Source organism: Sarcophilus harrisii, chromosome 3 (genome assembly GCF_902635505.1).
Source record: "Sarcophilus harrisii chromosome 3, mSarHar1.11, whole genome shotgun sequence".
In the NCBI taxonomy this organism is placed as follows: Eukaryota; Metazoa; Chordata; class Mammalia; order Dasyuromorphia; family Dasyuridae; genus Sarcophilus; species Sarcophilus harrisii.
Genome location: NC_045428.1, coordinates 526,724,314 through 526,750,560, shown reverse-complemented (window position 1 = coordinate 526,750,560; position 26,247 = coordinate 526,724,314). Strand labels below are relative to the sequence as shown.

General features: G+C 35.1%; 1 protein-coding gene and 1 long non-coding RNA gene across 2 annotated transcripts in view; one reads left to right on the top strand and one right to left on the bottom strand.

Annotated features, from left to right (window-relative positions):
- The first annotated feature begins 5,689 nt into the window (after positions 1-5,689).
- LOC116422110 lies at positions 5,690-10,854 on the top strand. The gene is made up of 3 exons (XR_004232689.1): positions 5,690-5,734; positions 10,326-10,461; positions 10,543-10,854. It is a non-coding gene; the product is annotated as an uncharacterized LOC116422110 (long non-coding RNA).
- Positions 10,855-23,684: 12,830 nt separating this feature from the next.
- The window catches only part of LHFPL6 (LHFPL tetraspan subfamily member 6), a 282,159-nt gene continuing 279,596 nt past the window's right edge, over positions 23,685-26,247 (bottom strand). The window contains exon 4 of the mRNA XM_003764539.4: positions 23,685-24,806. Coding sequence (XP_003764587.1) covers positions 24,688-24,806 — 119 coding nt within the window. The 3' untranslated portion in view covers positions 23,685-24,687. The remainder of the gene's footprint in view (positions 24,807-26,247) is intronic.

Sequence of the window (26,247 nt, the reverse complement as noted above, 5' to 3'; positions counted from 1 at the left end):
GTGGGGTGGGCTCAGTCCTGAAACTCATTGAATTCAATTCAAATTCTAACTCAAGCTGAAACTCAGGGAGGAGCCAACTTGGGACTCCACCCACAGGCCCCCTTTAGCTAAATCTCTCATTATAAAAAGAGCCAAACTAAAATCCTCTCTTTGCAGAGGTTCCAAACATGCCAAGCTCCATGCTTGGCATGTCAAGGGCCTCTGTCCATTGGAATACTCTTTCCAGTGCCATCCTCTCTTTATTCTCACCTATTTCCTAACCAGACTTAATGCCTCTCTGTCAGGACTTCTAACCTTACTTCTAATACCCATAATAAACCCTTTTATCAATCTAGGTTTTCAGATCTGTAAATTCTTTTACAGAGAACCTCTGCGCTGCCAGAAGGAAGTCCCCCAAACTCCCTACCCTTGCGCCGAATCCCAAGAGGGTGTAGGGAAGCCAAACCTCTCCATTTGGTTCCCTGAACCCCGAACCTGCCACTAGATCCTATCATTTAACTCCCTGATCACCAGAAACCCTAATTTCATTTTGGTTCCCTAAATCTAAACCTCATTGCAAGGAAACAGGTGGCTAGAAGTCCAAAGGCAAAAAGGCAGAAGTATGCCTTTTTGGGAAACTTTATTCCTCAGAGCCTGGATGAATTTCTATAGTGTTTCTGTACATGGACATAATGAAGTATTAGCTCTCGACAGCTGTTCCCCATGACCTTGACATGTGCATAATGTTTAGTTGGCACATTTCTGAAGCCTTTTGGTGCTTTCAACCTCCACTCATTCCTTCTACAGCAGTGGTCCTTGCAAGCTTAGCTAAAATTCATTTTCTCCTCCTCCTCCTCCTTTTGGTTCTCTTGCCTCCATTCTGCTCCTTTCTGTGTATTCTCTGTCCAGTTACTCTTCCTCCTCCCAGGTCCTTATCTCCCATTTTGCTAATGCTAATCTCCCATCTTCCACTAGCAGACAAGTAAGACCTTGAGAGCTCTAACTACTTACTGCTATAGTGATATCTTTCCTCATCAAGCCAAAGGCTATGATCACCTGAGGGAAAAGGTCTTCATCCCTTAATGACATCTCAGTTTGAAACTATGCTTCAGGATGTTGTGCATGCTCTCCTGCAGAGCGCCACTCCGGAGGAAGCCTGAGATGTGTCCTCAGGAAACAACCTCTGCAGATCCAGACCTTCTCTTTGAGTATATCCTCCTTTTAGAAGATTTCACTCATATAAACAAATAAAAACTAACACATAACCAATAGAGCTCCAAATTGAATGCAAACTGGATATTTTTGCACAAAATAGGTATTAGAAAATGGTAATTTTCCCTTTTCAAATGCGCCTGTCCTTCAAAAGTTTCCAGGAAAACACACACACACTATCCATAAAGACAAAACAATTTCATCTGGACAGAAAAATGACATTAAAAAAACACCACAATGCAAGAATAGGTCAAAGTTGCTTAGGAGACCAGCAATGAATTTCTTTCCTGGGGCCAAGAAAGAAACTCCCAAAGATGAAAAATGTGGGGAAAAAAAAAAACTTTTCTCCAGACTCCTAAAAGGACAATTGCATCTCCAACAGCTGACATTTGCTTGTAAAAAAAAAAAAGAATAAATCTACCATGTCTGATACACAGAATTCTGAACTAGTCATTTTAGCTTTATCAGTAACCTGACACTGTCTGAGCAAAATCTCAATTTTACACTAAAGTTGCTTCTTTTATCTCTATATTTTGAAGAATTAGTCATTGAGTTAGGAGTTTTAAGACTAACGGCATCTTAGATCAGAACTGGAAAGGATCTTAGCAGTGACCAAGCCTTTCTCACTCTCTCCATTTTCCAGTTGAGGAAACTGGGAACTCAGAAAAACAAATGAACTTGTTAACTTGCCTGAAGTCACACATATACTGAGTAACAAAGTCAGAATTTGAATTTATATTCTTTTATTCCTTTATTTATTTATTGGTGAGATAATCAGGCTTAAGTGACTTGCCTAGGGTCACACAGCTAGAAAATATTAATGTCTGAGACCAGATTTGAACTCAGGTTCTCCTGGACTGGAGGGCTGGTGCTCTATCTACTGTGCCACCTAGTTGTCTTTATGCCTCTGTTTTGTAAATGTCTATTCTCCATGTGCTTCAAGAGAGAAAGTGTGCACAATGGATAAAGGAGTCTCAGTTTCAGAAGACTCATTTTCAAGTTCTGCCTTTGACTTCACTTGTTAGGTGACCACAGATAAAAGTTATTTAATTTTCCAGGGCCTCTACACCTCTCTAGACTTGTATGTCAAATTCAGTCAGCCACATCTTGACTTTGAAAGTCATAAATTAACATTGTCTTTATCATATTTTTATTTATGTTGTTAAGCATTTCCCAATTAAATTTTTAAAATTAATTTATTTAAACTTTAAAACCAAATAAAAAGAAGAAAAGAACATTGCCATGTGCATAACAGAATATGAGAAGATTCAAAATATAAAACAATAAATTTCCATTTCAAGAAAGTTTATATAATAAAAATTACACATTGTGTTCAGAACTGTCCCTCTTTTCTTTGCTTCCTTGGAGGTTTTCTTTTGCTCTCTGCTGTGTATTTTTTACTTTATTCTTCTTTCCTCCTTTCCGCTCCAATCTCAAGAAAGTTACAATTAAGTATGGATCTCTCTCTGTCTCTCTGTGTGTGTCTCTATCTCTGTCACTGTCTCTGTCTCTCTCTCTCTCTCTCTCTTTCTCAAGATCTATATCTATATATCTGTATCTATATAGCTACATATAATCTATGTCTACTTATATCTATCTACATATATTTATATAGATTTCTATATAGATCTATATTATCTCCCCAAAGATATTAATTATCTTTCTTTCTGAATTTAGAAGAATTTTATAGTCTTCTAAATATATATTATTATTCTCTCTTTAATCTATTTCTGATGAGAATACCTGCCCTCCTCCTCCATCTAGATCCTTTTTGTTTTCTACACAGTTTTACTTTTTAGAATCATATACTTAGCTTTACTACAATTTTTCTTTTGAACTAAAGAATACAATACAATCCCTCTATTGTTAACTAGTCAAAGGATAAGAACAGGGAGTTTTCAGATAAAGAAATCAAAACTACCTACAGACATATGAAGAACTTCTCTAAGTCACTTTTTATTAATTAAATGCAAATTAAAGCACCTCTGAGATATCGAGATTGACTAATATAACAAAAAAGAAAAATGATAAATTTTGGAAAGGATGTGGAAAAATTGGGACATCAATGCACTGTGGGTGGAGTTGTAAACTATTGCTCCCATTCTTAAGAGCAATTTGGAATTATGCCCACAGCATAACCCATGATCCAGCAATAATACTACTAGATCTGTATCCCAAACAGATCCTTAAAAAAGGAGAAAACCTATCTGTGCAAAAGAAAAAATCAGCCCTTTTTTGTGCCGAAAAACTTGGACAGTCTTGTTCCAACTGATGCAAAGTGAAATGAGCAGACACAGGAAAACATATATAGGATCAGCAACATGGTGTAGTGAGCAACTATGAATAATTCAGCTCTTCTCAGCAACATTAACATCAGCATCATGCAAGCTTGTCTTGGATCATGATATCATACAGAACTTATGAAGGAAAATACTGTCCACATTCAGATAAATAATTGATGCATTTTGAATGCATATGAAATCATACTTCTTTCATCTTATTTTTTTCATGTTTTTTCCTTTTTGATCTATTTTTGTAATTTTGACCAATATGGAAATATGTTTTACATGACAGTAACCTATATCAAATTGCCTGCCATTTTCATAAAAGGAGAGAAGAGGAAGGGAAGGAGAAAAATCTTATAAAAATGAATGCTAAAAATTACCTTGACATGTAATAGGGGAAAAAATAAAATACCATTAATATTTTTAAAGGATTAATAAAAGTCTTATTTTTGAAAGATGTTATATGCTAGGTTGATAACTTTATATTATTATCTAGAGCAGAAGTACCAAATATGGGACTGTTGGCTGCATGACTTTCCACAACACTCCTGAATGAGATTGAAACAATAATAAAATGTAATTGGAAAATATTTAACAAAATAAAATTTAAAAATCAGAAAACCTAAATATTTGTGGATCTTAAAATTAATATATGGCCCTCAGGAATACTTATGTATGGATTAGAGCAGGGGTGGGAAAAGTCTAGGACACCAGCCATATAAGGTTCATCATTTGCTAAGGCAACCTCAGGTGATGATGGGCTGAAAGGTAAGTACAACTACCTCCCTCTGCTTGAGTTCTATAAATTTCTAATTTTGTATGGCCTATAAGTGATTTTATAAATATCTATATGACCCTGGGCAAAAAAAAATGGTTTTCAGCCTTGGGTTAGAGGCCTCCATTTCTATTTCAGTTTGACATCCTTGTTCTAGAGGCAAAAAGGAGTTGATGACTATTTTTAAATAGGAGAATAACATGGTCAGATTTTTGTTTCAGCAATAGCAATTTAGTGGCTATATAGGAATATATTATTGAGGTATGAGACTAGAAGCAGGAAGAGCAATTTGGAAGCTTTTGCAATGGTCTGGGCAAAAAGTGATGAGAATCTGAAAAAAGAACAGATTTTGTGAATGACAAAGAAAGGAATGATCTGAAAGAAGTAGGGGTAGAATAAACAGTTTCTTAGGCATGGAGTAAAAAAGTAAAGATGAATCAAAGATCACTCCAAGTTTACAAATCTCACAGCCTAGAAAATTGCTAGTATCTTAACAGAAATAGAAAAGTTTGGAGAAGATATGAGTTTGTAAGGAAATAGGAATTTAGATAAAGAGCTGTGAGGGATCTTAGATGACATCCTAGTCCAACACCCTCATTCACAGATGAATAATTGTTTCACTTCAGCCCTTTCTGATTCTTTGTGAATACATTTAGGGTTTTTCTTTGAAAGAGATATTGGATTAGTTTTCCATTTTTCCCTCCAGTTCATTTTACACATTAGGGAACTGAGGCAAATAGGATTAAGTGGCTTGCCCAGGGTCACACAATTAGTAAGTGTCTGAGGTCAAATTTGAACTCAGAAAAATAAAACTTCCTGATTCCAAGCCTAGTGTTCTAGTCACTGTGCTACCCAACTGCCCACAGATGAATAAACTGAGGTTAAAGAGATTAAATGACTTGACCAACATCATAGACATCACAACAGAGACACAATATGGAAAAGCTATTTCCATCCTACATGGCATTCAGAGAGGTAGTAGTCCCACTGTTTTCTGCATCAATCACATTTTATCTAGAAATGAATTTTTAGTATTTTATTTTAGTACTAACTTCAAGAAACTGGGACATTCTCAGAAGAAGGCAGCCAAGATGAGAATGAATTAGAGGACATGCCATAGGAGGGTCAGTTAAAGGCACTATTAAGTATTTAGTTTGAAGAAGACTCAAAGGAATTTGCCAGTATTCTCTCAGGGCTGTCATATGGAAAGAGGTTGGACTTATTCCCCTTGATGATAAATCAGAAAGAGAAAAATAATGGATTAAAACTGCAGAGATGCCCAAATGGAAGCAAGGAATGAAACAAGTATTTATTAAAGATCTACTACTGCCCCTACTCTTATCATATTATGGCATGCTGCTAAATGCTTTGCAAATATTTTCTCATTTGATTTTCACAACAACCCTTGGAAGTAAATGCTATTTTCTCCCTATTTTGCAGTTGAAGAAACTGAGGAAGACAGTGATCAAGTGCTTTTTCCAAGGTAAAATAGCTAGCAATTGTCTCAGATCAGATTTGACTTTAGGTCATCATATTCTAGGCCAATAGTTCTATCCATTGTGTTACTTGCCTGCCTTATAAGTGGGAAGCATTGCTTCAAGAAGTAGTGGGTCCCTCCTCCATGATGGTTTTCAGAGGATGGAAGAACACACATGGAGTTTTTTTTTTTTAAAGAAAATTACTGGAATGGATTGAATTAACTGACTTCTGGGATCCCTTTATATTCTTCACTTCTGTAGGTCGAAGATTTATTTATCAAACAGTTTCTCTTTATCATCACACCCAAACCAAGAATATCAGAACCCCTCATCATTTTATCTCCTTCTGTTTGAAGAATCAAATTACTGCCAGGACATATCAAGAAAGGCAAGGAGCATATATATGCTCAGGAAATATAAGAGAGCTAAATCCCTCTATTCCTACAATATCATGCCTTTGGGCTTGGTTTAGAAGATTCTTCTAAAACCCTCCCTTATTGTCTTCTTCTGCCCAAATGGTCTGCAGTATAATGCTATTGCTTTGATATTAATCTTTCTCTCTCCATTATCTCTCACAAATGCCTTCCATCATGCTCCCCAATTGGGCTCCAATATAAGCTTTTCTTATATAAATGTATCTTCTTACTACTGCTTAAGAATAAGGTATCTCTTTCGATAAATATAATCTAGTCATGTTTCATTATTTTGTTTCAGTGATTTGCATGAGATTAAATAGCTTGTTGCACTGACATAGTTCATATTGTCTGTTACTGTTTTTTTTAAATAATCATTTAATATTAACTTTACAAATGAAGATAAGAGAGGCTAAGCATAAGTAGAAAGAGATACTTGAGCATGATTTTGAAGAAAACAAACAATTTTCAGATGTGAGGAGTAGATTGTAATGTATTTGAGATATGATGTCCCTGGTTGGTATAAGGACACAGGGATGTGAGATACAGAAGCATTGTGTGTGAAAACAATAATGTCAATTTGGCTACACTATAAAATGTTGTAAGGAATAATATATGATGAGGAAGTGTGGGTGTTCTTTTTCCAAGACACAGCCAGGTGATAAAAGAGTTCAGATCTTTTATTGTGTACTTCAATATAGCCCGATTAGCTCAGGCCTATCTCTCTGCTTGGTTCCAAGAGCTCACTCCGAATGTCTCCAAATCCAAAGGTTTGTCCTTCTGACTCCAGCCAGCACCAAGGTAGAAGATATGATGAATCTTTCTTGCCTCGAAGATAGGCTTTCTTGTAGGCTTTCTTCCAGAGTGCTCCTCTCCGACTCTCTGACTCCTGGGAATGTTCCCAAGTAAAAACTCTCCTAAGCTCTAAGAGCTTCCTGTATATATCTGATCTCCCAAAGAGAAACTCCTCCTTCTGGAGAGAGAGGGATTCTGGGTTATCTCCCAGAGTGCTCTCTGGCCCTAAGGGAGGTGTGAATTCGGATATTTCATACTAAGACATACTAAGCCCTGAAATCTCCCAAACATGTGAACTCCATTGAGTACTCAGATACTTATGAGCTCTCTAAAGGTGTGAACACAAGCATCTTTCTATCAGTTGTACTTAGTACCTTGTTTCAAGTTCTGGCCCAAAATATCTCCTTCTAAGATCAAATCAATCATATTGAACCATGCCAAATTAGATAATTATTGTCTCTATCAACTCTAATGGCTTAACAATTTGGAAAGATTCCAACAAGGAAGAAGCTTATATCAGTCTCCTGGAATCTTAAATTTAAAACCCCAAACCAAATACCATTTCCTTGTAGGACATCTTTTCTGACTTTCCAATCTAGTACCTTACTCAATTAATTTGAATGTATTTTTTTCTCTTTATTTATAGGTGTACATAAAATTTCCCCTCTTTTGTAAATAGGTATTTTTCCACTTTGGGTTTTATATTTTTAACACTTAGAATAATGCCTGATAAGCTTGATAAATTCTTTAAAAAAAAAAAAAAAAAAAAGAAAAGATAACAAAGGTATGTATGTCTGGCTGGCTGGCTTTGAAGGATTTTGAAAAGCAAACAGAAAAGTGTATATTTGATCATAGTGCTGTTGGAGTTTATTCAAATTGAAGAGTGACTTGGTCAAATTTATACTTCAGAAATATCATTTTGTCATTTGTGTAAAGGATAGGTTGGAGAGAAGAGTTACTTATGGCAGAGCAATCAATTAGAAGATTATGTATTAGTGCAGGAGAAACGTGATTAGGGCTAGAAGTAGAGGAACACTGATATGAGTAAAGTCAAATGGTCAGATGTAAGAGATGTAGGTATAGAATCAATAATATCTGACAACTGATTGGATATATGGGATGAGAGAGAGTAAAGATGTTGTAAGCCTAGGTAACTATCTGGATTACGGTATCCCTATTAGAATTGGTTAGCTTAGGAAGGAGAGATAAAGAATTCAGTTTTGGACAGGTTGAGTTTAGATATTTATAAGACATCTCATTTAAAATGTACAATGAAAAGTTGTGAATGAATGCTTAGAGTTCAGAACATAGATTAAACTGAATGTATAGATTTGGGAGTCATTTGTATAGGAATGATATTTAAATGAATAGGGGCTGATGAAGTCACCAAAGGGGAGACTAGGGAGCTTTTTTTAATGGTTTTTATTTCTTCAATGTGTTAAGACTAGAGTTTCTCTGATGCAGATTCTTTCTTTGTACCTACAATTTTAACTCCAGGATCTAATATAGCCAGTTTCCCTGATACAGCTTTCTGTTCATCTAAAGGTATAAAAAAGCCCCTTGGACTTCATGGATTTCTGGAGACATCTTGAATCATTAAGTCCTTCACCATATCCTGTTTACTTCATCAAATGTTAAAAGTATGGCTTTAATGCCAATGTTCTCTTACTTGAGGTTTGATTTTGAGGTGACAAAAATAGTTTTAATATAAAACTTCACAAAGGTAAGGGCACCTGAACTCAGATGTCAAGATTCTGACAGTTGCAGATAAAGTGGAAAAAAAATCCCAGACAGAGGGAACTGTTTGTGTGAAGCACTCACTCTGGACTCAGTCTTTTAAATCCCACTCACAGTACCAGGTAGAGACACCAGAGTACAGCTGATTAATCCCCTCCCCATTTTAGGGCTCTAGGAAGAGCCTGAGATATTGAGGGTTTTGTAATATTATTGCTCATGGGCCCCCACTGGTGTTTTCTCCATTGGTTATCTATTAGTCAACCAGAATTCATTAGCTTTTAGAAAGTGGTATTTACTAAGCAGAGTAAGGAAAGTTGTTACAGAAACGTTCACCTCTAAAGTGTAGAACACATTTTTATCTAATGCAAGTAAGATCCCCAGGAAGAGTAGGCTCAACCTTACAGAGCATATGTGGCAAAAGGCTAATTTGCTGCTTCTTTTCTCCCTTTGTGAAATCATTATTAAATGTTTCCATATGTATATCTCTCTGTTTGGCTCTGAGAATAAAAAATTTTGTAGTGTCCTATATATGCCTGGACTCAATGTGTCTAGTTTGTTCTAGGCTCTGCCTTCAGCCACTTCTGTTCCAAGGATTTAGCTACCTAAACCAATGAAAAGTCTAAATATCTAAACTTTTTTTAAAGGTCATAAAGGTTTCCTTTGGACAAGGGCAATAGAAGTACATAGAAATTCTTTCATCTTCCACAAAATAAACTTTCAGAGAATTGGTGGGAGTTTATAGACCATGAGGATGGTCTGGTATTAGAATGAAGTATTTTAAATTGGCTAATTCAGTTTTTTATTCAAATCTAAGAGAGCACGACTGATTCTTTTTGAACAGTCCTATATAGTATAATGTGTTTTATTTAATTCATACTTAGTTCATCTCTTTGATTATTTATTCAACAGATTTGACTAGGAATTATTCATATCTAGTTTATACCTTTGATTAATCAATCAAATTGGATGGAGAAATAGAAAAACTATAATTGTAGGGAACTTTGATGTATCTTTTTCAGAAGTAGAAAAATCATAAGATCTCTGGTGTTTAATGGATGAGAATAGAAAGAAATTTGAATACTTCTAAATGATACTGAGACCTTTACAAAAATTAGCATATACTAGAGCTAAAGTCTCTACTAAATATTATTTCAATGTACTCCTTAGGGCATGGTAGTGAACTTCTAAAGAGCTTGCAAATCACTAAATGAGAATTACTGGTTTAGAAAAATACCAATGATAAAATTCCTAGAGCATTATAGATTAGTAATTGCCTTGCAAGTTCTAGTGTAGAACAGAGGTATCAAATTCAACTTTTGCTGCTATCCAAAAACCTGAACTTAATTAAAAAATAACTGGGGAAGATGATGGACTAGATCAGAAAATTTCAAGCTCTCCAGATCTCCCCAATAAAAAAGACAAAATAGCACCTCAGGGTGAATATAGAGTAAAAACAAACATGATCTGGGACAGAACAGTACTCCTTTTGGGACAACTAGAGATCAGAAGAAAGAAATCAGGATGGAAGTTTGGCTCTATGAATTGTAAACTCTTTCGGGTGAGTTCCACTGAAACAGAAAGTGGTGAGCTGTGGGGTTAGGTGAGTTGGGAAGTAGCCTTGGTCTCAGCCATGGGAATTTTCATTTCCTAGATGGTGTGGAAGTCCAGCATACAGTGTGAGGAGTTCAGCATCTAAGCTGGGGAATATTGAGGGAACCTCTGCTGATAAAGGATGCTAGGCTCAACAGAGATGTGGCCCTGGCAAAGAAGGAACCAGCACAATCCAGGTGAGTGCAGAAGCAGTGGGGCAGGGATGCTGCTGGCTGCAGGTACTTACAGGAGTGAGGAATTCTTGGTTTTGGTTTCAGGCCAGAGAGAAGAATGGAAGGGGCACCTGAAGGCAGAGGCATTATTCTCCACACCTCAGGACCAGAGGTGATTACACTAACAAGATACTGTAAGTTTACAAAAAAGAGCAGGAAAAAGAGAAATAACCTAACTACAGAAAGTTATTATGGAAATAGGGAAGACTTGGCCTAATCTTCAGAAGATGATACTGAAGTAAAAAAAAATCTTTTCTACCCCAAAGAATAATGTCAAATGTTCACCTGCCCAAAAACAATTAATGGAACTCAAAAAAAGATTATAAAAAAATCTCTCAATGAGAGAGATTGAGGAAAAACAAAACAAACAAACAAAAAAATCATTCAAGAAAAAAAGATTAAGAAAATAAAGTCAACCAACTAGAAAAAAAGATCCAGAAGACTTCTTGAAAACTAGAATTCAAAAAGGGAAGTCAGTAAAGTTATAAGAGAACAGTAAATAATAAAACAAAATGGAAAAAATGAAAAAATAGCAAAGAATTTGAGACATCTCATAAGAAACACAATTGATCTGGAGAACAAGTCAAGAAGAGAAAACATAAGAATAATTGGACTATCTCAAAGTTATGATCAGAAAATAATCTTGATGCAATAATATAGGAAATAATTGTTAAAAATTGTCCTGAGGTGTTAGAACATGAGGGAAAATTAGAAATAGGAAAAAATTCACTGAACACCACCTGAAAGAGATCCTACAAGGAAAATTTACAGGAATTAATAATAAGCAAATCCCAACCCCAAACCCCACCCCAGGTCAAGTAGAAAATATTATGAGCAACAACAACAACAACAAAAAGATTCAAAAATAGTGGAGCCATAACTGGAATCACATGAGATCTAACAGCAACAACATTATAAGATCATAGGTCTTGGTATATTCCATATTGAAAAGTAAAAGAACTGGGGTTGTGGCCAAAAATATCGTACCTAGCAAAATTAAGCATAATCCTGAATTTTAAAAAATGGATATTTAAAGAATTGCCAGACTTTAAGGATTTTGTTGCAAAAAAAAAAAATAACCAAACAAACAATCCCTGAACTTAATAGAAAATTTGACATACAAGATCCAAGGGAAATATAAAGTAAACATCAAAAACTAATTTTAAGGGATTTAATAAAGACAAATAGGTAATGTTTTATACATGGAAATGTAAACATTTGTCCAAGATTGTAGAGGGCCTGAACTCTGGAAAGGTATACTTGAAAAATTAAGTCAAAAAAGAGGTAGAACATACCTGTCAGATTGGCTAAGATGACAGGAAAAAATAATGATGATTGTTGGAGGGGATGCGGGAAAACTGGGACACTGATACATTGTTGGTGGAGTTGTGAATGAATCCAACCATTCTGGAGAGCAATCTGGAATTATGCCCCAAAAGTTATCAAACTGTGCATATCCTTTGATCCAGCAGTGTTTCTACTTGGCTTATACCCCAAGGAGATACTAAAGAAGGGAAAGGGACCAGTATGTGCCAAAATGTTTGTGGTAGCCCTGTTTGTAGTGGCTAGAAGCTGGAAACTGAGTGGATGCCCATCAATTGGAGAATGGTTGGGTAAATTGTGGTATATGAATGTTATGGAATATTATTGTTCTGTAAGAAATGACCAGCAGGATGAATACAGAGAGGCTTGGAGAGAATTACATGAACTGATGCTAAGTGAAATGAGCAGAACCAAGAGATCATTATATACGTCAACAATAATACTGTATGAAGATGTAATCTGATGGAAGTAGATTTCTTTGACAAAGAGACCTAATTCAGTTTCAATTGATCAATGATGGATAGAAGCAGCTACACCCAAAGAAAAAAGACTGGGAAATGACTGTAAACTGTTTGCATTTTTGTTTTTCTTCCCGGGTTATTTTTACCTTCTGAATCCAATTCTCCCTGTGCAACAAGAAAACTGTTTGGATCTGCACACATACATTGTATCTAGGATATACTAGACATATTCAACATATATAGGACTGCTTGCCATCTAGGGGAGGGGGTGGAGAGTGGGAGGGAAAAATCGAAAAACAGAAGTGAATGCAAGGGATAATGTTGTAAAAAAAAATTACCCTGGCATGGATTCTGTCAATAAAAAGTTACAAGAAAAAAAAAAGAGGTAGAAAGAATACTTCAATCTGTATTCAAACACAATCAGTTCATTTCCTGGGTATGGATAGAATTTTTCATCTTAAGTCTTTTCTGAGTTGTCTGGGATCATTTATTGCTGAGAAGAATCATCCAGAGCTGATCATCCCACAACAATGTATACAGTATATTTCATTTTGCACAAATTTATTGAGGACTTTCCAAGTTTTTCTGAAAGCATTTTACTTAGCATTTCTTATAGAACAATAATATTCTATCATAATATCATATTGCAGTTTGTTCATCCATTACCCAATTGATGGGCATCCCCTCAAGTCCCAATTCTTTTGTCCTGAGAAAAAAACTTCTCTAAAAAATTTTGTTTATATAGGTCCTTTTGCTTTTTTTTCATTTCTTTTGTGATATATGCCTAGTAGTGTAAGCATGATTTTATAGTCCTTTGGTCATAATTTAAAATTTCTCTATAGAATGGTTGAATGAGTTCACAATTTTACCAACAATGCATTAATATCTTATTTTCTCTGTCAATAAAAAGTTATTTTAAAAAATCTTATTTTCCCTACATTCCCCCCAACATTGTCTTTTTTTTTCCTGGCCCATTAGCCAGTTTAATAGGTATGAGATAGTACTTTGGAATTATTTTAATTTGCATTTCTCTAACCAATAGTGAATTAGAGCATTTTTCCCTATGTCTATAAATAGCTTGATTAGTTCATCTGAAAACTTCATATCTTTTGATCATTTATGAATTGGGGAATGGATTTTATTTTTATAAACTTGATTCAGTCCCTATTCATTTGAGAAATGAGGCTTTCATCAAAGAAACTTGCTCCAAAATTCTTTTCTCAATTACTATTGCTAACTGTATTTCTACCCTGTTTATTCTTTTCTCTCTCTCCTTTCATTCTGATCACACTTCACCCTTGTCATATTCCCTTCCCCTCCTACTTTCCTGCAGGGTAAGATAGCTTTCTATATCCATACTGAATGCAGATGTTATTCCTTTTTTGAGCCAATTCTGATGAGAGTAATGTTGACTCACTTCTCATCCCCTTCTCTCCACTGTAAAAGCTGTTTCTTTTCTCTTTTATGGCAGATAATTTATGCCATTCCATCTCCTCCTTTCCATTTCTCCAAATTCATTCCTTCTTACATCTTAATTTAATTTCTTAGATATTATCCCTTAATGTTTAACTGTGCCCTCTGTCTTTATATATTCCTTTTAACTGCCATATTAATAAGAAAGTTCTTATGAGTTACAAATATCATCCTCCCATACAGAAATATATTTAGTCCCTTATGATTTCCCTTTTCTGATTACTCCCTTATACTTCTCCTGAATCCTATATTTGAAAGTCAAATTTTCTATTTAACTTTCGTCTTTTCATGATGAATGCTTGAGAATCCTCTATTTCATTGATTATCCACCTTTAATCCTGAAGGATTATATTCAGTTTTGCTGGGCAGGTAATTCTTGGTTGTAATGTTAGTGCCTTTATTCTCCAGAATATCATATTCTAAATTCTCCAGTCCTTTAATGCACAAGAGAGTGAATCTTGTATTATCCTGATTGTAGCTCCACTATACTTGAATTGTTCCTTTCTGCATGTTTGCAATATTTTCTTTTTGATATGGGAGTTTTAGAATTTGGTTATAATATTCCTAGGAGTTTTAATCTTGGAATCTCTTTCAGGAGGTGATCAATGAATTCTTTCCATTTATATTTTGGCCTCTTGTTTTAAGATATCAGGCAGTTTTCTTTGCTAATTTCTTGAAAGATGACATCTGGATCTTTTTATTTTTTTGGTCATGGGTTTCTGGTGGACCAATAATTTTTAAATCACCTCTCCTGGATTTATTTTCCAGCTCAGTTGGTTTTCCAATGAGATATTTCACATTCTTTTCTATTTTTTTCATTCTTTTGGCTTTGTTTTATTGTTTCTTGATTTCTCATAACATTAGCTTCTATTTGGTCAGTTCTAATTTTGAAGGAATTATTTTCCTCAGTGAGCTTTTCTACTTCCTTTTCCATTTGACCAATTTTGCTTTTCTCCATTATCTTTTTGTACTTCATTTTGAATTGCTCTCATTTCTTTTCTTAATTTTTCCTCTACCTGCCTTACTGGATTTTCAAAATCCCTTTTGATCTCTTCTATGGCTTGAGACTGATTCTTATTTTACTGAAAGATTTGAATATAGGAGCTTTGACTTTGTTATCTTCTGGGTGTGTGTTTAGATCTTCCTTATCATCATGGTAGCTTTAATCTCAGAATCTTTTTTCTGTTGTTTTCTCCATTTTTTAAACCTATTATTTGGCTTTTAACTTTGCCAAAGTATGGCTCTGTTTGCAGGGTAAAGGGTGCAATGTCACAAGCTTCAAGGGTTTTATGCATTTGTTTTCAGAGATACTTCTAGAAATCTTTATGTTTTCATTTCTTCCAAGGTGGTATGATCTAAGGAAAAGTGTATTTACTACTCTTCTGGACTATGTTCTGATCTTTGAGGGACAATAAACACTTTTTTTCCTGCCCCTAGTCCAATCTGATTATAATTTCTAGTGTGCTAGACCTCTTCTTTCCTGACAATCTTTCAAGTCATCTCTGATGTTGTTGGGCTAAGATATCGGAAAATTGCAGCTGCTAGCACTGTTTCAGAGGGCCCAAGGTCTGCTCCTGATTTACTGGGCCTGGGGCTTTTCTGGTCTGTCCTATGTTGGGACTGCACTGCTACAACAGACCTTTCCTGCTAATGTTCTAAGTTGTCTTCAATTGTCCAATTGTTTGGCTCTGTCTTCATGGGTCATGACCCTCTAAAATTTTATTAGAATAATTATTTTATTTTATTTTGTTAAATGTCCTTTATTCTTTTTTTTCACCCTTTTTAATAGCTTTTTATTTTTAAGATATATGCATAGGTAATTTTTCAGCATTGACAATTGCAAATCCTTTTGTTCCAACTTTTTCCCTCCTTCCCCCCACCCCTTCCCCCAGATGGCAGGTGGACTAAAACATGTTAAATATGTTAAAGTATAAGTTAAATACAATATATGTATACATGTCCAAACAGTTAATTTGCTGTATAAAAAGAGTCAGACTTTAAAATAGTGTACAATTAGTTGTGAAGGAAATCAAAAATGCAGTCAGACAAAAAAAATAGAGGGATTGGGAATTCTATGTAGTAGTTCATAGTCATCTCCCAGAATTCTTTCCCTGGGTGTAGCTGGTTCAGTTCATTACTGCTCTGTTGGAACTGATTTGGTTCATCTTCATTGTTGAAGAGGGCCATGTCCGTCAGAATTGATCATCATATAGTATTGTTGTTGAAATATATAATCATGTTCTGGTCCTGATCATTTCACTCAGCATCAATTCATGTAAGTCTCTCCAGGCTTTTCTGAAATCATCCTGCTGGTTATTTCTTACAGAAAAATAATATTCCAGAATATTCACGTACCACAATTTATTCAGCCATTCTTCAATTGATGGGCATCCACTCAGTTTCCAGTTTTTGGCCACTACAAAGAGGACTGCTACAAACATTCTTCCACATACAGGCCCCTTTCCCTTCTTTAAAATCTCTTTGGGATATAAGCCCAGTAATAACACTTCTGGGTCAAAGGGTATGCACAGTTTGATAGCTTTTTGAGCATAGTTCCAAATTGCTCTCCAGAACGGCTGGATGTATTCACAATTCCACCAACAATGTATCAGTGTCCCAGTTTTCCCACATCCTCTCCAGTATTCAGCATTATCTTTCCCTGTCATTCTACCCAATCTGACAGGTATGTAGTGATATCTCAGAGTTGTCTTAATTTGCATTTCTCTCATTAATAATGATTTGGAGCATTTTTTCATATGGCTAGAAATAGTTTCAATTTCTTTGTCTGAGAATTGTCTGTTTATATCCTATGACCATTTATCAGTTGGAGAATGGCTTGATTTCTTATAAATTAGAGTCAATTCTCTATATATTTTGGAGATGAGGCCTTTATCACAACCTTTAACTGTAAAAATGTTTCCCAGTTTATTGCTTCCCTTCTAATCTTGTTTGCATTAGTTTTATTTGTACAAAAACTTTTCCATTTAATATAATCAAATTTTTCTATTTTGTGATCAATAATGATCTCTAGTTCTTCTATGGTCATAAATTCCTTCTTCTTCCACAGGGTTGAGCGGTAAACTATCCTATGCTCTTCCAAGTTATTTATAATCTCATTCTTTATGCCTAGGTCATGAACCCATTTTGACCTTATTTTGGTGTACGGTGTTAAGTGTGGGTCAATGCCTAGTTTCTGCCATACTAATTTCCAATTTTCCTAGCAATTTTTGTCAAACAGTGAGTTCTTATCCCAAAAGCTGGGGTCTTGGGTTTGTCAAACACTAGATTATTAAAGTTATTGGCTGTTTTGTCCTTTGAACCGAACCTATTCCACTGATCAACTAGTCTATTTCTTAGCCAATACCAAATGGTTTTGGTAACCACTGCTTTATAATATAATTTTAGATCTGGTACAGCTAGGCCACCTTCATTTGATTTTTTTTTTCATTAATTCCCTTGAAATTCTTGACCTTTTGTTTTTCCATATGAACTTTGTTGTTATTTTTTTCTAGATCATTAAAATAGTTTTTTGGGAATCTGATTGGTATAGCGCTAAATAAATAGATTAGTTTAGGTAGTACTGTAATCTTTATTGTATTTGCTCACCCAATCCAAGAGCATTTAATATTTTTCCAATTGGTTGGATCTGACTTTATTTATTTATCTGGAAAGAGTTTTGTAATTTTGCTCATAAAATTTCTGATTTTCCCTTGGCAGATAAATTCCTAAATAGTTTAGACTGTCAGTAGTTACTTTAAATGGAATTTCTCTTTGTAATTTTAATTGTTGGATTTTGTTAGTGATATATAAGAATGCTGATGACTTATATGGGTTTATTTTGTATCCTGTAGAATTATTATTTTAAAGGATTTGGAGGGATTAGTGGGAGACAAGGCTAGTCCCTTCCTTAATTCTGCCATCTTGGCTCCACCTCCTCCCCATCAGGTTTTCTTGGCAAAAATACTGGAATGCTGTTTCCTTCTCCAGCTCATTTTGCAGATGTGGAAACTGAGGCAAATATGGTCAAGTGATTTGCAAAGGGTCACACAGTTAGTAAATGTCTGAGGTCAAATCCAAATTCAGGTCTTCCTGCCTCCAGGTGTAGCAGTTTATCTACTGTATCACCTAGCTGTCCTAAGGGAATTATATAGAGAGTTTATTTGAATGTCAGCATATCATTTTTTAAAAGGTATCTATGATTTTGTGTGGAAAATATGGAGAGATGTGGGGTAAATACAATTAAGTATATTCAGAATTGTTTGAATGGCTGGATGCAAAGAGCAGTTGTTAACAGTTTAATATTAACTCTGGAGAGCACTTCAATAAATGTCCCTGGGGTGTGTGTTTGACTAAGTATTGTAGAACATTTCTGTCAATGACTTGGAAAACATTTATCTAGATAGAATTTGAATGTGCCACAATGTTAAAATGGATAGATAATACCTTTGAAGACAGTATTCAAAAGAATAAAAATCAAAAAAGATTTTGACAAACTAAAATATTGGGTTGAATCTATTAAAATGAACTTTATTTTGAATAATCTTTTTTTTTGTTGTTTCAGCTCTCTAAAAACAAGATGATGAGGGAATAGCTAGATAATAGTTTGTCTAAGAAAGATTTAGGTGTTTTGTCAGTTACAAGAGATTATTCAATAGTATGCAATAGCTTTCAAGTTTCATTAAGAAAGCAATGGTGTTCAAGATAAGGGAGGCAAATTCTAAACTATACTGTGACTTAATAAAACCACATATGTATTATTGTCTTTATTTCAAGGCACTATATTTTAGAAATAAGTTGATCAGAATCCAGAGAGGGTGAACAAGAATCATTTGTTCATTTTATGAAATGCAAATAAAACAACATCATTGTAGTTATCTTCAAATGATTAAAGGATTCTGTTGTGAAAGAGGCAATAAACTTGTTTTGATTGACTCTCAGGGTTAGAACTAGAAACAGTGGGTAGATGCTGCAAGAAAAAAATTTAGGCTTGATGTCAGGAGAAGCTTCCAAACCACTACACTTATCCCTAAGTGATTTAGACTTTCCTGGGTGATAATGGCTCCTCCCTCACTTGAGATCTTCCATGTGAGGCTGAATGGTATTTTGTTAGACATTTTTTTAATAGAAAAGATTCTTGTTCTTATGATTCCTTAATGAATTAGATGGTCTTTCTTCCTTTTCAAAGAATCTTGGATTCTAGGGTTAGATATGTATGCATGTAATATTATATATACCTATGTCTTTACATGTGTGTATAAATATTTACATGTATACATGCACATGTATACATTATATATATATAATTGAATCAGTATTATAGAGTATCAAAGTCTGAGTAGACAGCTACCTGCTTCAAATGACAGAAATTCCAAAGGCAATTCTTTTGCTTTTTGACATTGTCCAAGTCACCATATGACAGGAGAGAGGCATCTAAGCTCCCATGTTCCCTCACCAGTTGTTCTGAACTTTCTGCTCTTGCCATCTAATACTCCAGAATGCAACATACCACATCTTGGAATGTGCTGATGAAAATGACACAAAGTCTTTCTACTCCAGGCAACAGGAGATAAGACAACTAGGACCTCTGTGTGTGTGTGTGTGTGTGTGTGTGTGTGTGTGTGTGTGTGAGAGAGAGAGAGAGAGAGAGAGAGAGACAGAGACAGAGAGACAGAAACAGAGAGAGAGAGACAGAAACAGAGAGAGAGACAGAAACAGAGAGAGAGACAAAGACAGACAGAGGCAGAGAGAGAGAAAGAGAGAGAGAGAGAGAGAGAGAGAGAGAGAGAATTTTTATAATGCTTACCACTTGTCACAAAGAATCTGGTCATATATGTACAAAATTATTTATAGCAGCTTTTTTCATAGGAACTCTAAACAAGAAACTAAGGAATATTCACCTATTTGGAATTGGCTAAAGGAATTTCTTTTCTGTACTGTGTGTTTGTGTTATGAGAGTTTCCTTTTTCTACATTTTATTTTGTTCTTCAATTGAGGGGCAGTGGAGGAAGAGGTAAAGGTTTGTATTAATAAAAAAAAAATCTTATCATTTGGTAAGTGATCATTGGTCCCCATGACAAGTGTCAGACCTTGGCATCTCTAAAAATTGAGTATCTGAGTATAAACTGAAATTCCTGTCTTTTAAAAGAAATTCTTTCTCTGTCTGAGAAACTGAGTCTTGTATCATATAATTATGCCACTTGAATCTTTCATGTTTCATTTTCTGTTATTGCACATAAATGCTTCCACTCATCTTAGTGCTATCTTGAAGAAATAATGCCTTTCTGGGAAATCAGCTTGTTTTTTTGTTTTTTTTTTTCCTACGGAGTATACTTCTGGACCTGTCTAGAGATATACATTAAGACATGGTTTTGTTTCACCCTTTCTCAAATTTTATCATGTTGTTGTGTGGATTTTACACAGCTACAACTTAGATATCCTTCCAAATTACTGAGAGAGCTTGGATGAAAATATATGCATCAAATATGGGGTTAATGACCAAATGCAGTTGGCAGCACTATTTACAAGCCTATTGAGCCAGATGAAAATTTAATAGAATTTAATAGAAAAAAAAAGATGTAAATATGTGATTTTTTCTAAGTCAATATGGAATGACAGGGATAATTATGGTATAGTGGCCCCTGTTTCTACTTGAGTTTGACACCACTCCTCTAAGGTAGGATTATTTAATGTACATGATCAGAATTTGCAGGGACCAATGAATTGTAAACAACTTCATTGATAGCAATGTATCAGTCATTACACAGCTTTTCTTTTATCCCTGGAAGATCTACTACTTCTCTGAAACCACAAGGATAACATATCCATCACCACATATTTATCTTCAAACAGCCCAAGGAATTAGATCTTTGTGAATTCTGTGAAAAGAGCCATCTATTTTAATAGGGTGTAAGTATTCATACTACCTTGCTAAGAGAAGGGTTCACGTAAAAAAATAAGAAAGAAGAAGGAGAAAAAAAAACCTATGAGATAGGAAGATGATAACTAATCTGGATAGCAAAGTACAATCTTCTCTTCACCACAGGGTATGGCAGAGTGAAGAAGCTCTGCTCAGCAGACAATGAGGTGCAATCAAAGGTAATTCAGCATGATATGAATTAAGCATTAAGAAGTTGCCTGACTCTTTCCATAGCAACAGAGCCTTAGAAAGTCCAGAATGTTTTTGGCCAGATTCTTGTATTGTTTTCAGAGGTCAGCATGGGTCCTTAGTCTGGGATTATTAAAAGTGTTTAAAACAAGAGTGAATCACTCAGATCTTTTCAATCTCCATTTAGAGTTATATATGTGACATATAGAAAACACTTTTGCACAGGTATGGACAAAATTAGAAGTGCCCACATGAGAAAGATAAATTTTTTAAAAAATTCCTTTGGAATTAAACTTTTGGTGTTTCCATTTTCCCAATTAGTGGACTTCAAATTTGATAGTAGGATAAACAGAGTATCCATGTTTAAAAAATACTTTGCTTTCATTACACAATAATGGCAGTTAAAAGAATTAAGCTCCATTATTAGCCAATATCAAAAATATTTATCTTTATTCATACTCTTGATAAGTTCTGGCTATCCTTGTCAGAGGAAGATGATGAAGACAGTTTCTTCATGAAACTATATATGATTGGTAACAAAAAGAGCAGGGGATGAAAATTGCAGTGAAAGGTTTCATTGCCTCTTTATCCAAAGGTTCAGAAGCTCATCTTAAACTTGTAAGCTACTCAAACCCTCAGATTTTTTAAAGAAACTATTGTCTAGTTGTACCACCCTCGTGTTATATTAGCAAAGTTGATTTTCTGAAGCCAAGTTTAAGGACTTTATTTACAATGTAAACTGCAATTAAATTTTGAATGTCCTGTTTATCATTTAGGCTATGAATCATAGATTTACAACATAAAAAATATTTCTTATTTGAAAAAGGCACAGATGCATAGAGGAAGAATACTAAATGAGATGGGTTATTAGTACAATTTCATCTTCTTTGGTTCATTCCAATAACCTAACCTTATCACAATCCTTCTCAATCTGTCCTCTGTCAGTTCAGCATATTAGTCACCCCTCTCAGCTTGGTGTCTTCTCAAAAGTAGAGATGCAGAGCACTGAGAGAGGCTTGTCACCTGGCCAAAATGTGATTATATAGCTGTCAACCTGAGTCTGCAACTGATGCCTCAGGGAGCTAGGGGATGCCTCAGGTTAGCTAGGGCTAACACTCTCCCAGAAAGCTTAATTTGAGCCCAGGGGTCCTATACATATCTCTTGAAGGTCACCATAACCAATCACTCAGTCACCAAGTCCTGTCAATTCCATCTCCACAACATCTCTATTATCTTTCTTCTCCTTTTCATTCCCACTGATACCAGTCTGTTCAAGTCCTCAATATTTTAACTTTGCAATAGTCGTATGATTAGTCCCTCCTGTCTCACTGGCTTTCCCACTTTTAATCCATTTTGCACAATGATGAATCTTCCTTAAGCATAGCTCTGACCTTATCACTCCCTCCAGATTGAGTAGGGACTCGAAAGACTTCAGTAACTTTCTATTGCCTATATCATAAAGCCCAAAGTCGTTTACTAGCCTTTAGAGCTCTCCATGATTTGGGTCTAACCTATTTATCCAGATCTCTTTCTCTCTACTCTCAAATGTGTAGTGTACAATTTGATTAAAATAGATATTTTACATTAGTCAAACCAAGTGGAAACATCAAAAACAAAGAAAGAGCAAAAAAGAAGAGGGAGGTCAAATTCATTCACAACATTTCACAAGTATGGATTCTTGGCTATTAGAAGTTCATAATCAGGAGACAGATGACAAAGTCAAGCTTACTAATATAAGATGTGGGTTCAGTTTATTGCATTCAAAGATTTCTTTGGAAGGTTGTGCATTTTAAACCCAGTCATAAGGCAATTGGTCCACTTGCCCCAAACCTCCATTAGATATAGAAACTCTCATAGTTGCTGCCTTTATTCTTTCACTGCCTTGGTATTGACAGAGTATCAACCTTACTCTCAGTGATCAGTTCTTCTTCATCATCCACTACATTTTTTTATGTCTTTTGACACTGCCAACTACCAATACACTACCAATGCCTTTGTGAACCTTCATGAGACTTATAGGGTAAAATACATTCATATTTGTGTTCTACCAATCACCTAGTTCATAGTAAGCATTCAATGAATATTTATTGAATTAATAAATTTATTATTTACCCCCAAATAATGTTTTCAAGTGTTCAAAGACCTATTCAGAAAGACAAATAATAATTCTGTCAGTCTAGAAATGAATCAATATAGCAAGGAAAATCAAGTCAGACAAGTCCTGGTCTTTGGTAAATGGTAAGGTGTAAGCCTGGGTAAAATGGGAAATTCTAAGCTAAGGGAGCAAACAGGAATGGAAATGAAAATAAGAGCCAGGTTGAAATGATAGAACATCTGAAATGAAAGAAGAAACAAGAAATCTGAAAAGAACAGTCAGGAAATCATAGGAGTGCTTAAGGCTTGGGTGGTCATGCACACTCCCCCATACCACACACATGTTGCCCAAGGACAATGTATTCCTTCTCTGCACAGCTTCCCTTTGATGCAGAACTACAGTATTTAGCTCATGTCCCTCTTTGCATCTTAAAGGTGTATTTTGGGCCCCAGGAATTCAACACAAACGAAGAATTGTTCTCTCATCTTGATTTAAAATTTTTTTGCTAAGACCTGGGTAGCAGATAATTGTACTGGGTAGGCAGCTAGAACTCTGGATTGTTAGTATAAAAAGGTGTAAATGTTAGTGTGAGACCCAGAGGCCATTCAAAGGAAGGCAGATTTCATAGGGATTATTCATTTGAAAGGCCATATTTAGGGGATAAAAGAAGCAAATCAGCTCATCCAATTACCACTCAAAAATCCATTTAAATATTGATCAAAGAGAAATTTATTCACAGAGCTTTTAAAATACAAACATAAAATAGCACTTTTTTTTTTTTTACAAAAATGAATATTGAAACAAATGAGGATACAACACAGTATGACAATCATGAAACAAAAGCAAATGTTTTCTCCTTATACTTATCATCTATCACAAAGTAAATTCATCCTTCCCTTGGACAAAAAGCTGTCCCTTTAAGTCAATAGCTTCAGCAGCAGGAGCTGCATATAGTGTAAAATAAGGCATTCTTAGTAGAATGCTGAAATTACAGAAGCTTAATTTTAAAAGTCTGAATAAACAGTGATTATATGTTGAGGGAGTTTATGCAGGATATACAAAATACTGATAAAGTGGCTTATTGGTCCATTTATTAGGATTAATGTATGATTTATAATGGGATAAGACTCAACTTTAAATGATAAAAAAGAAAGACAAAAAGTAATGTACTGTCTAAATTTCTATTTTAATCTGTGCCATGTTTTCCATGTGTGTGCATGTGTGTGTGTGTATGCATATATGTTTATCTCTGTGTGCATGTATGTGAGAGTGAATGTGTGTATGTGTGCTTTCAGGAGTACCAAGCCTAAAGGAAATTTTGGGAGATTACCCTGTCTTCCAACACAATACTGTTTCCCCTGGTCATTTACTATACAGTCTTGCTTAGTTTAAACATTACAACCAAAGACAACTTCCTGCATCCTTATAGAGCAGGCCAGTAATACTTAGGGGTGGGGGAAGCATCTTATTTTCTACAATGTCTTTAGACTTTGGTCCATTTGTGTTCCCCTTCTTTATATACCCATTGCTTTTTAAAATCTCCCTCCTCCCTCCTATCTTCCATCCCACCCTGTGTTAGATTATGGCCTCAAGAACATTCAATCTCAAGTTATAAGCATTGTGTTAGATAAGAGTACAGATCCCTCTTTCCAAGCTTGCATGGTGCTTAATTCTTCAGTCTCTCGGCCCTCATTCCTTTTCACCTGTATCTCCTTGTACCATCCTTGGAACCATCAGTATGGGTACTGTTTTTGTTTTTTTCCAGAAAAGCAGGCGAGCCAAGTACAGAGCAGCATGGCTGTGGCTGCTCCCCCACCAGTGCAGTAGTAAGCCCAGCCAATTTCACACTTACCTAGGAATAAACAAAGAATAAAAATACGCACATCAGTCCTTTTACCCCGAACTCAAATTCCCCAGAGGTTCTTTTTTTTTTTTATTGATGCCTTTCATTTTTAGATCAGAGTTATTTCTAGAAATAGTCTTGGTCTTCCTCAAAACTAAGTTATCTCATAACAAAAACACTTTACACATTGAACACTTTAAATAATATATATGACAATCCACCTTAGTAGTCCACAGACTGTATCATAAGAGAAAGGGATGTTTTGTTATGTGTTCTCTAGGACAACCCATTTTTTAATAACCAGGACTTAGACTTCTTTCAACGTTATGTTCATCTATGTCATTATAGGTATTATTTTTAATCTTTTTATTTTACTCTATATTAGTTCATTCAAATCTTCTCTGTATTTCTCTGAATTCCTTATATCCATTATTTCTTGCTGCCCATTATATTGTATTCATATGTCATGGCCATATTCAACCATAACTCTAATCAGTGGGCAACCACTTTGCTTCCAGTTCTTTGCCACCACAAAGAATGCTGCTATTAATATTTAGCATTCTTCTTTAACTTTTGGAGGGCATCTGTCCTCTAGTGGGATGGATGGTATGGGGATTTTCTTAGAGATAGAAAATGGAAATAGGAGACTTGAATATAATGACCCTGAAGCTTTAAGGAAAAAAGAAAAAGGAGCACACATAATAGAACCCTGCTTTCTAGTTTTACTCTTCTGATACCTGTTAACACCTGTTAAGTTTCTGGGCAACTACTCATCTGCTACAATAACCAATTAACCAGAAACAATGCATGGGCCAACTTCCAGGAAAAGGTCTGGTGAGAAAAGGATCACCAAACAACTCATTTTGAGGCCTTTGTTCTGACATCTGGATTTTGCTAAGGATGTCAGGGTCAGGAAGTGAAAATGATGGTCATCTAAGACTTTCTGGGATCATACAGAAGAGTGGCTTTATACATTTGTACTGGGAGGTTCTCTAGACTAAAAGCATCAGTACCTTTTATATAAAGGGACACGAAACATAATCTTCTTTCATCAATAATCATCTATTCTAACCCCTGAAGAAAATATAGAACAGCAACAGAGTGTCAGTTCTGATACTCTGATACTTTGAGGAAAAAGGGATCTGGATATTAAATCCAATGCTGGTTCAAATATAATATATTTGATATTGAGTTGGTAGGGATTGACTTATGATATTGAGTGGGTAGGGAGAAGAATAAGAAAGAGGGGAAAGAAAAAAAACTTTTTTTCTTTTAAAACTGCAGAATCTAAGAAGGGAAATCCATTAGAATGTTGAAGAGAACACTGACTTCCTAAAAACAAACAAACAAACAAACAAACAAACAAAAAAAACAGAATTGCATGTTTCCCAGTGTGAGAAAAATTTCCCTTGGGCAAACACCTTTTCTTTGTTTATCAAAAGACAATCTC